The following is an 11,741-nucleotide window of genomic DNA, read 5'->3' as shown; positions in this document are numbered from 1 at the left end:
GTAATTACACTTTGCTGCAACGAATTTCAGTTTGTAATGATCATTTAACTCATCCGAAATTAACGAAATCCGGATTTATCCGAATACGAATGCCGAAACAAATTGACTTTCAGACCCAAAGGTTTAAAGGTTTACCTGTTACTGTTGCCCAGAAGAAAAGGGCTGTAAGGGAGCGCAGGTGAGGTTTGCATAAGGGAATCCGGAGATGCCCTTTTCAAAGACATTATTAACTTGCCCTGCATGCAGGCCCGGCGCTACCGCAAGTCAGGCGGCCGCCTTACGGTGGGGGGGGGGGCGCAAAAATGCACCTTGCCTACCTTGCCTAGAATCCTAGCACCGGCCCTGCCTGCATGGGTAAGACAATAGTGTCTCTCTAACTTACATATTATTTTTCCTGCAACAAAGACAAAGTGGGTGTAATTATAAAGAATTCACAAAACAATACCACATTATGACCACTAGATGGAGCTGAGGAGCATTGGTAATAAATATCTATTTTCTATGCTCCTCAGTTCCATCTAGTGGCCATACTATGGTATTTTCCTAATATTTCTTTCGACCTGAAAAGAAAATATACTAATACATTTGTTTTTTTGTCTCCATTCACAAGAACGAACGTTCACGGAGTTTGGCAGGACAAATGGTTCTGCAAGTTCTTTATCAATACACCATATAAAGTTACTTGAAGTCACACCCCTACTTTTGATGCCTTCTGTAAAGTGCATGATGAACTGGCGCAATGTTGAATCTCCTATGAGGAAGAGTTTTTTTCTCTCCAGGCATTTAAGGAAGTCCTCCCCGGTCTTGTAGACGGTCATGCTGCAGTAGACGGGTTGCCAAATATTGTTGTAGAAATATCCACTCGGCAGAGGAGATCCCATTCCGGTCTGGCATTTTGGCTTTGGGGTTTCTTCTACAACTAGATAGAAAAGAGAAGGGAGAATTAGATCATAGATTGAGAAACTTTGTATGTGAAGCAGGAAACTTTACACATCTTAGATTAGATCATGATTAACGCTGGATTACAGCGATGGAGCCATTTTTCATTTTTTTTAAATAAAGGAATTGACAATTAGATTATTTTTTCTAAGGTGTAGTGTGTTTATTTACATTTTTGTTTAACCCTTTAGTGATTGAGTAGGAGTACAAGTACTCCTTACTCATATACAAGGGGAGGGGGCGGTATGTGGGTGCCCTGATGCAAATAAGCCCCCTGCCGCAGGGTTGTGGGGAAGAGGCCCTGGTTGGTATCAATTGGGGGGGACCTCACGCTTTTTTTTTTCTTCTGCGGACTGTAAAAATTGTATCCTAATAACGAAAATCCACCTGAATAATGGATCTTTCCAAAACGAATAGCATATGTCCACAATCTATGCACGTTTCAGCATTGTCAACAAAATGCAACCCAACTCTTAGGCCAACCATGGATTAAACCCACTTCCTGTGAGCTCAGCGTGTCACGGATCCTCCCACCACACTGAACTCACAAGAGAATGCACTCTGCCACTCCCTGCATCATCTAAGATCCGCCCACTGTTGGAAGAAGAAGAGGATGATCCTGGCCACAGACACCAGGGACAAATGTGTGTATAGGTATTTTCTTTTTCATAGTCAGAAGGGGGCACCCCTAGGGAGCGTTGGGCTACACACAGGGGTGGGGCGTCCTGTGTTTCATAAGGTTGAGTTTATTAATTTTCTTTTTCTTGGGCACAGTGGTGCACCCTGTGGGTCGGGGATGGCTGGGGTACAAACAGGGGTGGGGCAATAGGTGTTTTATAAGGCTGAGTTTATGTCTTACTCTTAGCTAGGTATTAATCACAAAATAAGTAGCTATATTGTACTCTTCCCTTTCTCTGCTGTACTTGAAAACTATGTAAACTAGGAGTATATTAATATGTCAGCATCAAAAACAAGTCTTGTGATACAATTAATGATAGCATTGTACAATCCCATCATTATTCTTATAAAACCTGTTGTACATAATTAAAGGATTAAATTAATGATCATTTGCAACGTGTTAAAGTCAGTGTGACCCGGCTCCAATCGGCTCCAATCTATTCTCAGCTGTGGTGGTGAAGGTGCTGGATAGTTCCACTTTGGTTGTAGACCCAAATTGTACATGTACTCTTGATTTTTGTCCAAATTATGATTAAAGGAGTTTCCTCGGCAAGTAGTAGATATAGGCAAAAAGTAAAAAAAAAATTAAAAACGCTTTAACAGCGATGTGAACTTACCCCGTTATCGCCGCGCGCTCCCGCCCGAGAATCTGAAACTGCTTGGGCGGCCGCAAAGCATCTTGGGGCAGGCCCATGCGCAGTTCGGATTTTCGGCTGGGAGACGAGCAGAGACGCAAGGTAAGTCTATGGACGCGTGCACCCACATGCAGACACCGCGGGATCAGAAGTGCCTCCAAGGAGTCAGCGCTGGATCGGAGAGCCGCCGCACCACTGGAGGGACAGATGAAAACATCAGGAAAGAAGAAGAAGATCGGATTAAGAGACATCATTTAAGGTAATTGCTGACATTAAGATTGGGGGGAGGGACATTTAATGTCACTTTAAGCACTGTCCATCCTGCCAGCCCCCTCATTCAACTATCAAATTCCGGAATCTCAGTAGATGCTCTGATCTTTGATAGTTGATCATGGATGGGGGTTAGCCCCAGGGGAGAAAGTACAAGGGCAGGCCCGGATTCACCACAAGGCCACCGAGGTATTATAAAAAAAATAAAACAAGCTAAAAATGTAAAAAATAAATAAAAATAAAAAAGTAAGAAAAAAGTAAGAAAAAACAGGGAAACCATAAAAAAAATTAGAACTAACCCTGCCGCCCCTGCCATCCGGTTCCATTCTCCGTTGAGGGGGAGGCTGGTTGCCGGGGAGGGGGCGCGCATTGCGGAACCTGGCCTTGGGGAGGCAGGGAGAGCAAATCCGGCCCTGTACAAGGGGCGTTAGATATGTTGGGTTAATGGATGTCAGTGGAGATACTTCACTAGTCATACATTGACCAGAGTGGGACCCACAGCTGGGCATTATATGGCTATCTGATCCCCATTCAGACTTGCAGCAGAGGGAAGTCTTCTGGTACCAATTTCCTTTGCGGATCGTCTCATCAAAAGCTAAGAGTTACTAAATCATTGTGCTCACAATGATTCAGATGTTTAGTAGATTTAATAAATATATAATCCCAATATGGGGACTTGTTACACAATAATAATTAAAGGTTTATTAAACCCTCCGTTTTTCTTGTGCATATATCTACTGCTAGCAAGCAGGATATACAGTATATGCAAAAACATAAAAAAGAAAAAAAAAACGCTTTAAAAGCGGTTTAAACTTTCCCCTGTCTTCACCACGCGCTCCTGTCCGAAAATCTGAAAATTCTCAGGCGGCAGCAAAGCATCTTGGGGCGGGCGCATGCGCAGTTCAGATTTTCGGCCGGGAGAGGAGGAGAGACACACGGTAAGTCTATGGACGCGTGCACCCGCATGCAGACACCGTGGGACAGGAAGTGCCAGCAAGCACAGAGGAGTCAGAGCTGGATCGGAGACGCGCAGCAGCGCTGGAGGGACAGATGAAAACGACAGGAAAGAAGAAGATCGGATTAAGGAACATCATTTAAAGTAAGTGCTTTAAATAAGATTAGGGGAGGGGAAAACTATTTTTGACTTTAATGTCACTTTAAGGAGATTTTTCCTTTTTGTATTTAACGCTAGGATTGGGATGTTGATTAATAATTAAAATGTTAAATCTGAGGTTTGCTCCTTTTTTTGTGGTTTTTCTGCCTTCTAGGTTGGGGGGTGTAGAATGTTGATGAAGGTTAATGTAAATTGTATTTACTTGTATGCCAAATGTGGTTTTGTTACGTTTTCTGTTTTTTTTCTTTATGTATATAACTGTATTAAATAAAAAAGTGAATAAAAAGTTGATTCAAAAAAATGCTTTCATCCTTATATTATCACTGTATCAATACGTAAGGACCTTTCACATACACATCAAAAAAATCATTGCAAAGACTAAAGTTCCCCTTAATGACACTTTACATAATTCAGTTTTTTTGATAACCAACGATTATTGACCTTTTGAATTCGGATGAATCAATATCTGTGCAGAAGAAACAAGTAATTTTTAACAGAAAACAGAAGGAAAGGGAGGCTTACCTCTACAGGCATTGATGGATATAGAGTCAAATGTCTGAGGGATATCAACAGCAATGTTTGACCTTTAAAAAAAATTGTGTTCTTTAAGAAATGTATTATGTGCTTCACCTACTTTAACATTTTATTTTGTTGAAATGATATTCAGAACCAAAAAGGAAAACTTCAAGTAAGGGGTTTCCTCGCCCGCTAACCACTAATGTAAAGTGGAAAACTCTCCCTCTGAAGACCAGAACCCTCCCACCAAACTAAAATATTAATGACCAGCAAAGTAAAGGGTCCTTCTCCTTATGACTACCGAAGTAAGGGGGCACCTCTCTCAGGCCCCGTTCACACCAGGGCGGTTCGGTCGCGCGGATTTGTCAGCGCTGAACCGCCGACATGAACAACCCCATACATTCCTATGGGGACTGTTCATGCGATCTCACGGCTCTGCGTGATCCAAACCACCTGCTGCCGAAAATGCTCCCTGAGCTATTTTTTTCACACTGATCAGTGTGAATTCCATATAGATTTCGATGGAATGATCAGCACTGAAACGCGATTTAAAAATGCTCCAAAACACCCTTTTAAAATTCACGTGGAAACCACGCTGAAACAATTTCGCCCTGGTGTGAATGAGGCCTCACTGACCACTACTGTAATAGGGCCCTTTTCCCATTTACCAACAATGTAAGGGGCACCTCTCCCATTCAGGATCCTATAACTAAAGTAAGGAGTCCTTCTTCACTGACCACCAATAGAAGGGGATCCTATCACTAAAGTGAGGAGTCCTTTTCGACTTACCACCAATGTAAGAGGATCCGATCATCTAAAGAAAGAGGTCATATTCCATTAACCAGTAATGTAAGTGGACCCTTCTCCAATGTAAGTAGAATCTTTTTCCATTGACCACTAATGTAAGGAGGCCCACAGTGCAGATAGTCTGTTACTCTGTCCTCTATTTAAATGGAAAATCTTTGCGTCTCCTACCAGTGTTCCTTTAAAGACTATGAACAGAAGTAAGGTCTATATAATATAAGCATTTAATATCAATGCTATTTAAATTAGGCTAATTTGTGGTCGTATTATCCTATTGGGCAAAAGAAGCAGCAAGCTGCCCAAACCAGCCCAAATTTGGCTTTTGCCTGACCACAAGCTTAAGGGCCTCAAAGGAGATTCCAAGGCATTCCTAGGACAGATGGTGCACATAATTCCTCCAGCCCCCTGGAATTCCACCTTGGCATCTGTTCAACATGCCCAAACCATATCAAGAAACAAATACCTTTTGCAGAGAACTTAGGGTACCTTTGGAAGGCACTGTATGTAGTGTTGATGGAAACAGTACCTTTCAAATAGTTTACTTTCATCAGGAGTGATATGTGGTATTTGAAGATCGTAGCCTCTCATTTCATTCAGACTTTCACAAGTGAAGTTGGGAGCTTTGAAGCAGTAGAAGGCCTCTTCATATAAGGGGTCTAGGTACTCACAGATCTCCTTCCCCTCTTCTTCATACAGCTTAAAAGCACACTTAGTCACAGCATTTTTACCCAACATTTCAAACTTTCCCTCAAACCCAAGAACCCCTTGACTGGCATGCCTTGCCCTCCAGAGAGCTGCCACCCCTTCACTTGGGTGGAACAACCAAATGGAGACTTTGGCATTCCCTGCCCAATATAAATGAAAGCGAACATGGTATGATCCATTGTACAGGTCCTCTAGTTGTCCGGACACAGAAGCTCCAAGTCCTGAAGAGAAGAGCCTGGCTCTTATGAAGTCCCCCCCGTGCCTCTTCCTGTTGCCCAAGTGATCAAACATATCAATCTGTACCACCAATTCTTCTCCAACACAGTATTGTTCCTTTGGATTTGCTATGAATGCTTTGCTATGTTTTCCACTTGTGGTTCTATTAAAATGTGTGAATGGAGCGATGGGGATGAGTTTTTCAATCCTGTCAAACATGGCATCTATTTTCATTTGGAGGTCTGTTTTCTTTGGGGGTTGGGTTGTTAGGTTCAGAGTGTTTTCATTCTTGTTTGACCAATAGCAGTTCTGAAAAGCATTCTTAAGGGAATTCTGTAAATTAAAAATAAAACATACATAACATATTTGTTCTAATGTAAACCAGTCAAATTCCTTTTTGGAATATTATCTTCAGATACCCAGAGCTTTGTGTATTCTGTTAATTGGATCTTTCTTTGCAACCGCCATTGGGCAGTATTGTGGCTTAGTAATGTGACCTTATAATGCTGGGGTCTGAGATATGATTCCTTCACGGCCACCTGCATCTTGCTCCACCCACTTTAGCTGCTATAGGCTGGGAAAAAGACTGCAGTACCATCATTGGCTGGACATTTCAGATGGGCAGGTCCTGTAGGGAGGGCCTAACAAGGCTTCTGGGGGCTTTGTTGTACCACCTTAGACAAGATCGCTGCCCCCCCCCAAGCAACACTGTTACACTGCTACCTCTGCACTATGCCTTACTACTGACCTCCTCACTCTGCATTACTACTGACCTCTGCATTCTGCATTACACAACTGACCTCTGCATTCTGCATTACTACGGAGCTATGCACTCTGCATTACTACTGACCTCTGCACTCTGCATTACTATAGACCTCTGAGCTTTGCGTTACACTGTTGCCCTCTGCACTCAGCGTTACTACTGACCTCCGCACTCTGTGTTACACCACTGACCTCTCCACTCTGCATTACTACTGATCTCTGCATTCTGCGTCACACCACTACTGACCTCTGCATTAAACCACTGACCTCTGTGTTACTAATGACCTCTGCACCCTGTGTTACACCACTGACCTCTGCACTCTATATCACTACTGACCTCTGCACTCTGTGTTACTTACTACTGACCTCTGCACTCTGCGTTACACCACTGAGCTCAGCAATATGCTTACTACTGACCTCTGCACTCTGCATTACTACTGACCTCTGCACAATCAGGGGATTTATGAAAGCTGGAGCACACAAAATCTGGAGGAGCTGCCCATAGCAACCAATCAGTTTTTGTCTTCAGGTTTTTTTTCAAATTAAACTCTGAAAATGAAAGAGGGAAGCTGGTTGCCATTAGCACTTGTTTTAGATTCCGTCTGTGCCGGTTTTGATAAATTCCCCTTCATGTGTGTTACTACTGACCTCTGCACTCTGCCTTACGAACTCCTCACAGAAGAAGCAGAAGGGGGGCGAAAGAAGACTGGGTGCAGAGGAGGAGCCCTAAAAATGATGTGCTGGGTGAGGAGTGCCCGAGTACCATTAATGGAGCGGAGGGAGGCCGGAACCATTCGGGGAGACCAGCAGGAGGATCCTTTGTGGGGTTCTAAATGACACATACCCTTCCTGCTTTGACTCCTGCGTTCGTTTCTGTGGTTGGAGCTTTAGCGCAGCACTATATTATGGCATAAAAATCTCCCAAAGGATATTCCAGTGACAACTGTCAAAGGCAGGATTTCCTTCCACTTTAAGGAAAATTTCCATGAAATTCCTCTACTCTCAGATTAAGCTCTTTTGAGTGAAACCCGTCAGCGGAAGGAGCCCAGGTGGGCTGTGCAGGATTTCTTAGCACAATAAAGATTTGCAACATGATTGAATTCCAAAGTGTGGACCAGGGGCAGATGCAGCGTCTAGTCTCAGGAGGGGCGCTGCCAGAAAAAAAGGTCCAAGCTGCAGAGGGACTACAAATCCAAGTGATACATTATACAGCAATGCCAAATGGCAACGAGCTAAAGGGGACTACAAATCTCAGCAATGCTTATTAGCAACCGCCTATAGAGGACTACAAATCCCAGCAATACATTATACAGCAATGCAGAATAATTTGACGCTACATACACTGTGCTGCTCCGGGGTGCCAGCCTGATGTCTCCTGCGGACGATCTCAGGAAGGCTGTGGAGGGTCTCAGGTGGACTGTGGAGGATCTGAGGAGGGCTGTACGGGAACTCACCAGGGCTGTGCAGGGTCTCACCAGGGCTGTGCGGGGTCTCACCAGGGTTGTGGGGGGTCTCGCAGGTGGTTGTGGGCGGTGGGATTCCCCAGGAAAGAGGAGGAGGTGTGCGGCCGGCGCTGTAAACAGGCACCGCATGGTTAACAAGAAGGCTGCCAAGGTCCCCAGCAAGCGCAGGACCTCAGACAGCCGCTTCAATTATAAAAATAAAAGTGCTGATATCGGCTCTTAGTATGGAGGCATTTTCATCAGTAGGAGTACTCGTGAAAATGTCCAGTATTGGTACCGATACTGATACTGGTATCGATGCATCCCTATTGTATAATGTAATGTATTGCTGGGATTTGTAGTCCTGTATAGCTGGTGGTGTTCTGCATTGCTGTATAATCATTATGGTTGCCTGGATCTGGTGTTGCATCACTTCCTGTTGCATCTCTGGAATAGGAAGTGAAGGGAAGTCTCCCCTCTGCGCACACATACAGCAATAAAAACTTGGTTTGTAACCCATCACCAATCCATCCAAAGCTAACAAGCTAAAAGGAGGTATATTGGCTAGAATTATTATCAACTGTATTAAATTAATTTACCTTTTAAGTGACTATTTAAAAAAAAGACCCACCATCAAAAGTAAAAGATTATGTAGCTGAATTTCTTACCAGAAATATGCTCCTGTACCAGAAGTAGCTCAGCAGGCATAGGGCAGCCAGTAGCACTGGAACGACGAGTCTTCCCTTCCTCATGGTTCCAGAGGATTAACTGCAGAGTTGGAACATGATGGGAAGCCGAGTCAGAAAGACCTGGGCTGTCATGTGACCTGGGCTAGCCTAGAAATGGGTTAATTACTCACATTAAATCTGGCTATATAGGGCGGATGATTACGCAGGTACGTTCTATGGTTGCCACCCTTCTGGTTTTGGGCCAGATATTCTGCTATTTATAACCATTAGCCTGTTCTTCTATTGAGGGTTTGGCACCTGAATAGCAAAGTGACCCATCCTGGCTCACTCTACCCGGTCTCATTACTCTGCATTCAGGACAGCCTGCAACACCTCCTGCAAACAAACTTTATTCATAAATACATTGTTACAATATTACAGTTGTGTAGCATCCCCCTTACTCGATCAGCGATATCCAATGCAGGATAACACTACCGTTGGCTCCTAAGGGATGATCTACAGTAAAAGAACTAATGGGTCTCCCTGTATTTCCTCTGCAAGAAAGCTCTATAATGGATCCACAGCACACCAGCACACCTTGAGTTCCAGCGCCGGTTGCAATGGGTTACTGCAGCTCCAAAATCTTCTTGTCTAGGGGTAATCTCACTTAATTTGCCCATCAGCACTTACCGCCCTTTGTGGTGATCGATATAAATGATGTCCAGACTGTAGGTATGATGCTTAGAACCTTTATTGTAGAACTTCAGGGAGAGAGGTGGAGGCTTAGGATCATCTAGGCCAGTGGTTCTCAACCTGTGTAACATCAGGACCCACATTTGTCCTTGGTCATTAAGTCGCGATCCAAGTCTCGACTGCACATTCCGGTGCGGGCGCACTAACTGTGGGTCGGAGGTGCGTTTGAAGTACCATTCAAATGAATGGCAACGCAACACACCTCCTACACCAGAATGCACATATGGATGGAGCTCCCTCGCAGCCACAGCCCCATCCCATCCCACCTCAAGGTGACACTTGGCGCCGGGAAGCATACTTTGAATGGCTGCTTGGCACGAGAACTGACAGTGCTGTACTAGGGGGAGGCAGAGGAGCCTTTTACCTAGAAAAGTTTAAGGCAAGTGGCGACCCACTGAACACGGGGTCGTGACCCACTTTTGGGTCACGACCCACAAGTTGAGAACCAAGGATCTAGGCAGATGTAGACTCCATTACATCGCAGAGTGTGGTTACTGTCTCCATGCACAGCAGGTAGAATACCTGACACAGCAATATTTGAGGTAGAAGTCACTAGTCCTTGTCATCAGTATTAACAGCTGGCCCTGTTGCTATCAGGCTCCAGGGTCATCACACGGCTAGTCCTCAGGCTTCAGGCCTAGCCATCTCAGAGAAACCACCTCAGCTTCCCCACAGGCAGGGCCCGGGGGAGAAAGAGAGCTCACATGGCCCAACCCAAGTATTTATCTCCTTATCTCTCCCCAGCATGCACCACTGGCCATTGTCTAACTCTGATTGGCTGGAGAGGGATATCTACTCATAGCAATCTCTCATTGGTTGCTCTGCTCTGTGACCAGTATACACCAAGCAGTACACCTAGCAGCAGACAGATGCAAATGATCACAGAGTGTTTAGGGGAAACCAAATGAACCCAGACTACAAATCAGCATCAGACTGCATACAATCTGACAATATTAAATGTAATAGCACTCTTTCCAGTATGGTGCTACAATGGTTTAGAGGATCAATTAATTACCCGGCATTTCTCTGTCTGCAGTGTATGGTATTCATGAGGATCTAGGTTCTTTTTTTTGCTACCTCTCCTGGTCCGTCTCCTCTTTAAAAAGCAGATGACGTAGATGGAGCAGCACTGGCGACGTCGTTTTGGATCAGCCATCGGGGCGTCAATGTCGGTAGATGGATTTTCCGTAGGTCGTTTACTTTCACGAGCTGTGGTGTGTTGTTTCTTGAGGTATTGTGGAGGGCCTCCTTGTGTGAACGCACCTCTCTTATGTCGTCTTTGGGAGCTGTTGCCAGTGAGAGTATACAATGAGGTATACTCTCCCTTCCTGGTAGTCCAGGCAGACCTGTTGAAATGTCTTCCTTTTGGCTGCTCTGATTTTGTCAGCGTAGGCAGCTACCTCAGATTCAGTTTTTGAGAGTTCAGAGCTGTAGAAAGCGTCTTCCGTCACTTTCCCCCTGATAGGGTTTTTGTGTGTGGCAATGCTTTTGTTAAAACACAGTATATAGAAGACTGAAACTACCTCAATAACTGAATAAATAGATGGATAGATGAGTGCTGTACAGCCTGCTATAACTGGCTGAATAATTAGGACTGAAATGGTAAATGTGTGACTTACAGTTAGGATGTCATCGGTCAGCAACCGAAGTCCCTGCAGTCACGTAAGGGTGACGATACTGGTCCGTATAATACTGGTCTGGAGTGTCCAGGTTATCCCCGGGGTTTCCCCAGAAACCGCGTCATCGGCTGGCAGGGCCGAGCCGCGGCAGGTGGAGCAGGAAAGAAAACCTTGACCGGCAGTAGAAAACCGCACTGAAGAGTGTGCATCGGTGTGGTGTACGGCGCAAACACTGGAGGGTCAAACACACTGTATCCGTCGGTGCTCGTGAGTCCAGGGGAGATGTACTGTGGGGTGAGACACCCCTGTGGGTTGAAGTAGCGGCTACGCATTTCGAGGGTAACCCTCTTTGTCAAGCCTTAGAGCGGTCTTAAAGGAGAACTATGGGGTCAGTGTTTTTCCCCATAGTTCTCCTTAAGGTAACGGGAGGACACAAACTAGCGTCCTCCCATTACCCTAAGCCGCATCTGGTTTTTCCCCATAGTTTTCCTTAAGGTAACGGGAGGACACAAACTAGCGTCCTCCCATTACCCTGAGACGCCGCATCTGGAGCGGATCCCGACGTAGATGACGGGATCCGCCCAGCTGCGTGACTGACAGCTGGCTCTGCCTATCTAGAG

General features: G+C 45.0%; 1 protein-coding gene across 1 annotated transcript in view; it reads right to left on the bottom strand.

The window, feature by feature from the left end:
- Window positions 1-10,658, bottom strand: part of LOC108796262 (NXPE family member 4-like) — a 12,492-nt gene extending 1,834 nt beyond the window's left edge. The window contains exons 1-4 of the mRNA XM_018567723.1: window positions 10,518-10,658; window positions 5,483-6,210; window positions 4,159-4,220; window positions 701-919 (exon numbers count right to left, since the gene is read on the bottom strand). Of these exons, the coding sequence (XP_018423225.1) occupies window positions 701-919; window positions 4,159-4,220; window positions 5,483-6,210; window positions 10,518-10,658 (1,150 nt within the window). The remainder of the gene's footprint in view (window positions 1-700; window positions 920-4,158; window positions 4,221-5,482; window positions 6,211-10,517) is intronic.
- Window positions 10,659-11,741: the final 1,083 nt, after the last annotated feature.

Source organism: Nanorana parkeri, unplaced genomic scaffold (genome assembly GCF_000935625.1).
Source record: "Nanorana parkeri isolate BGI_ZX_2015 unplaced genomic scaffold, ASM93562v1 scaffold1087, whole genome shotgun sequence".
Lineage (NCBI taxonomy): Eukaryota > Metazoa > Chordata > Amphibia > Anura > Dicroglossidae > Nanorana > Nanorana parkeri.
This window is presented reverse-complemented; position numbering and strand designations above follow the sequence as displayed.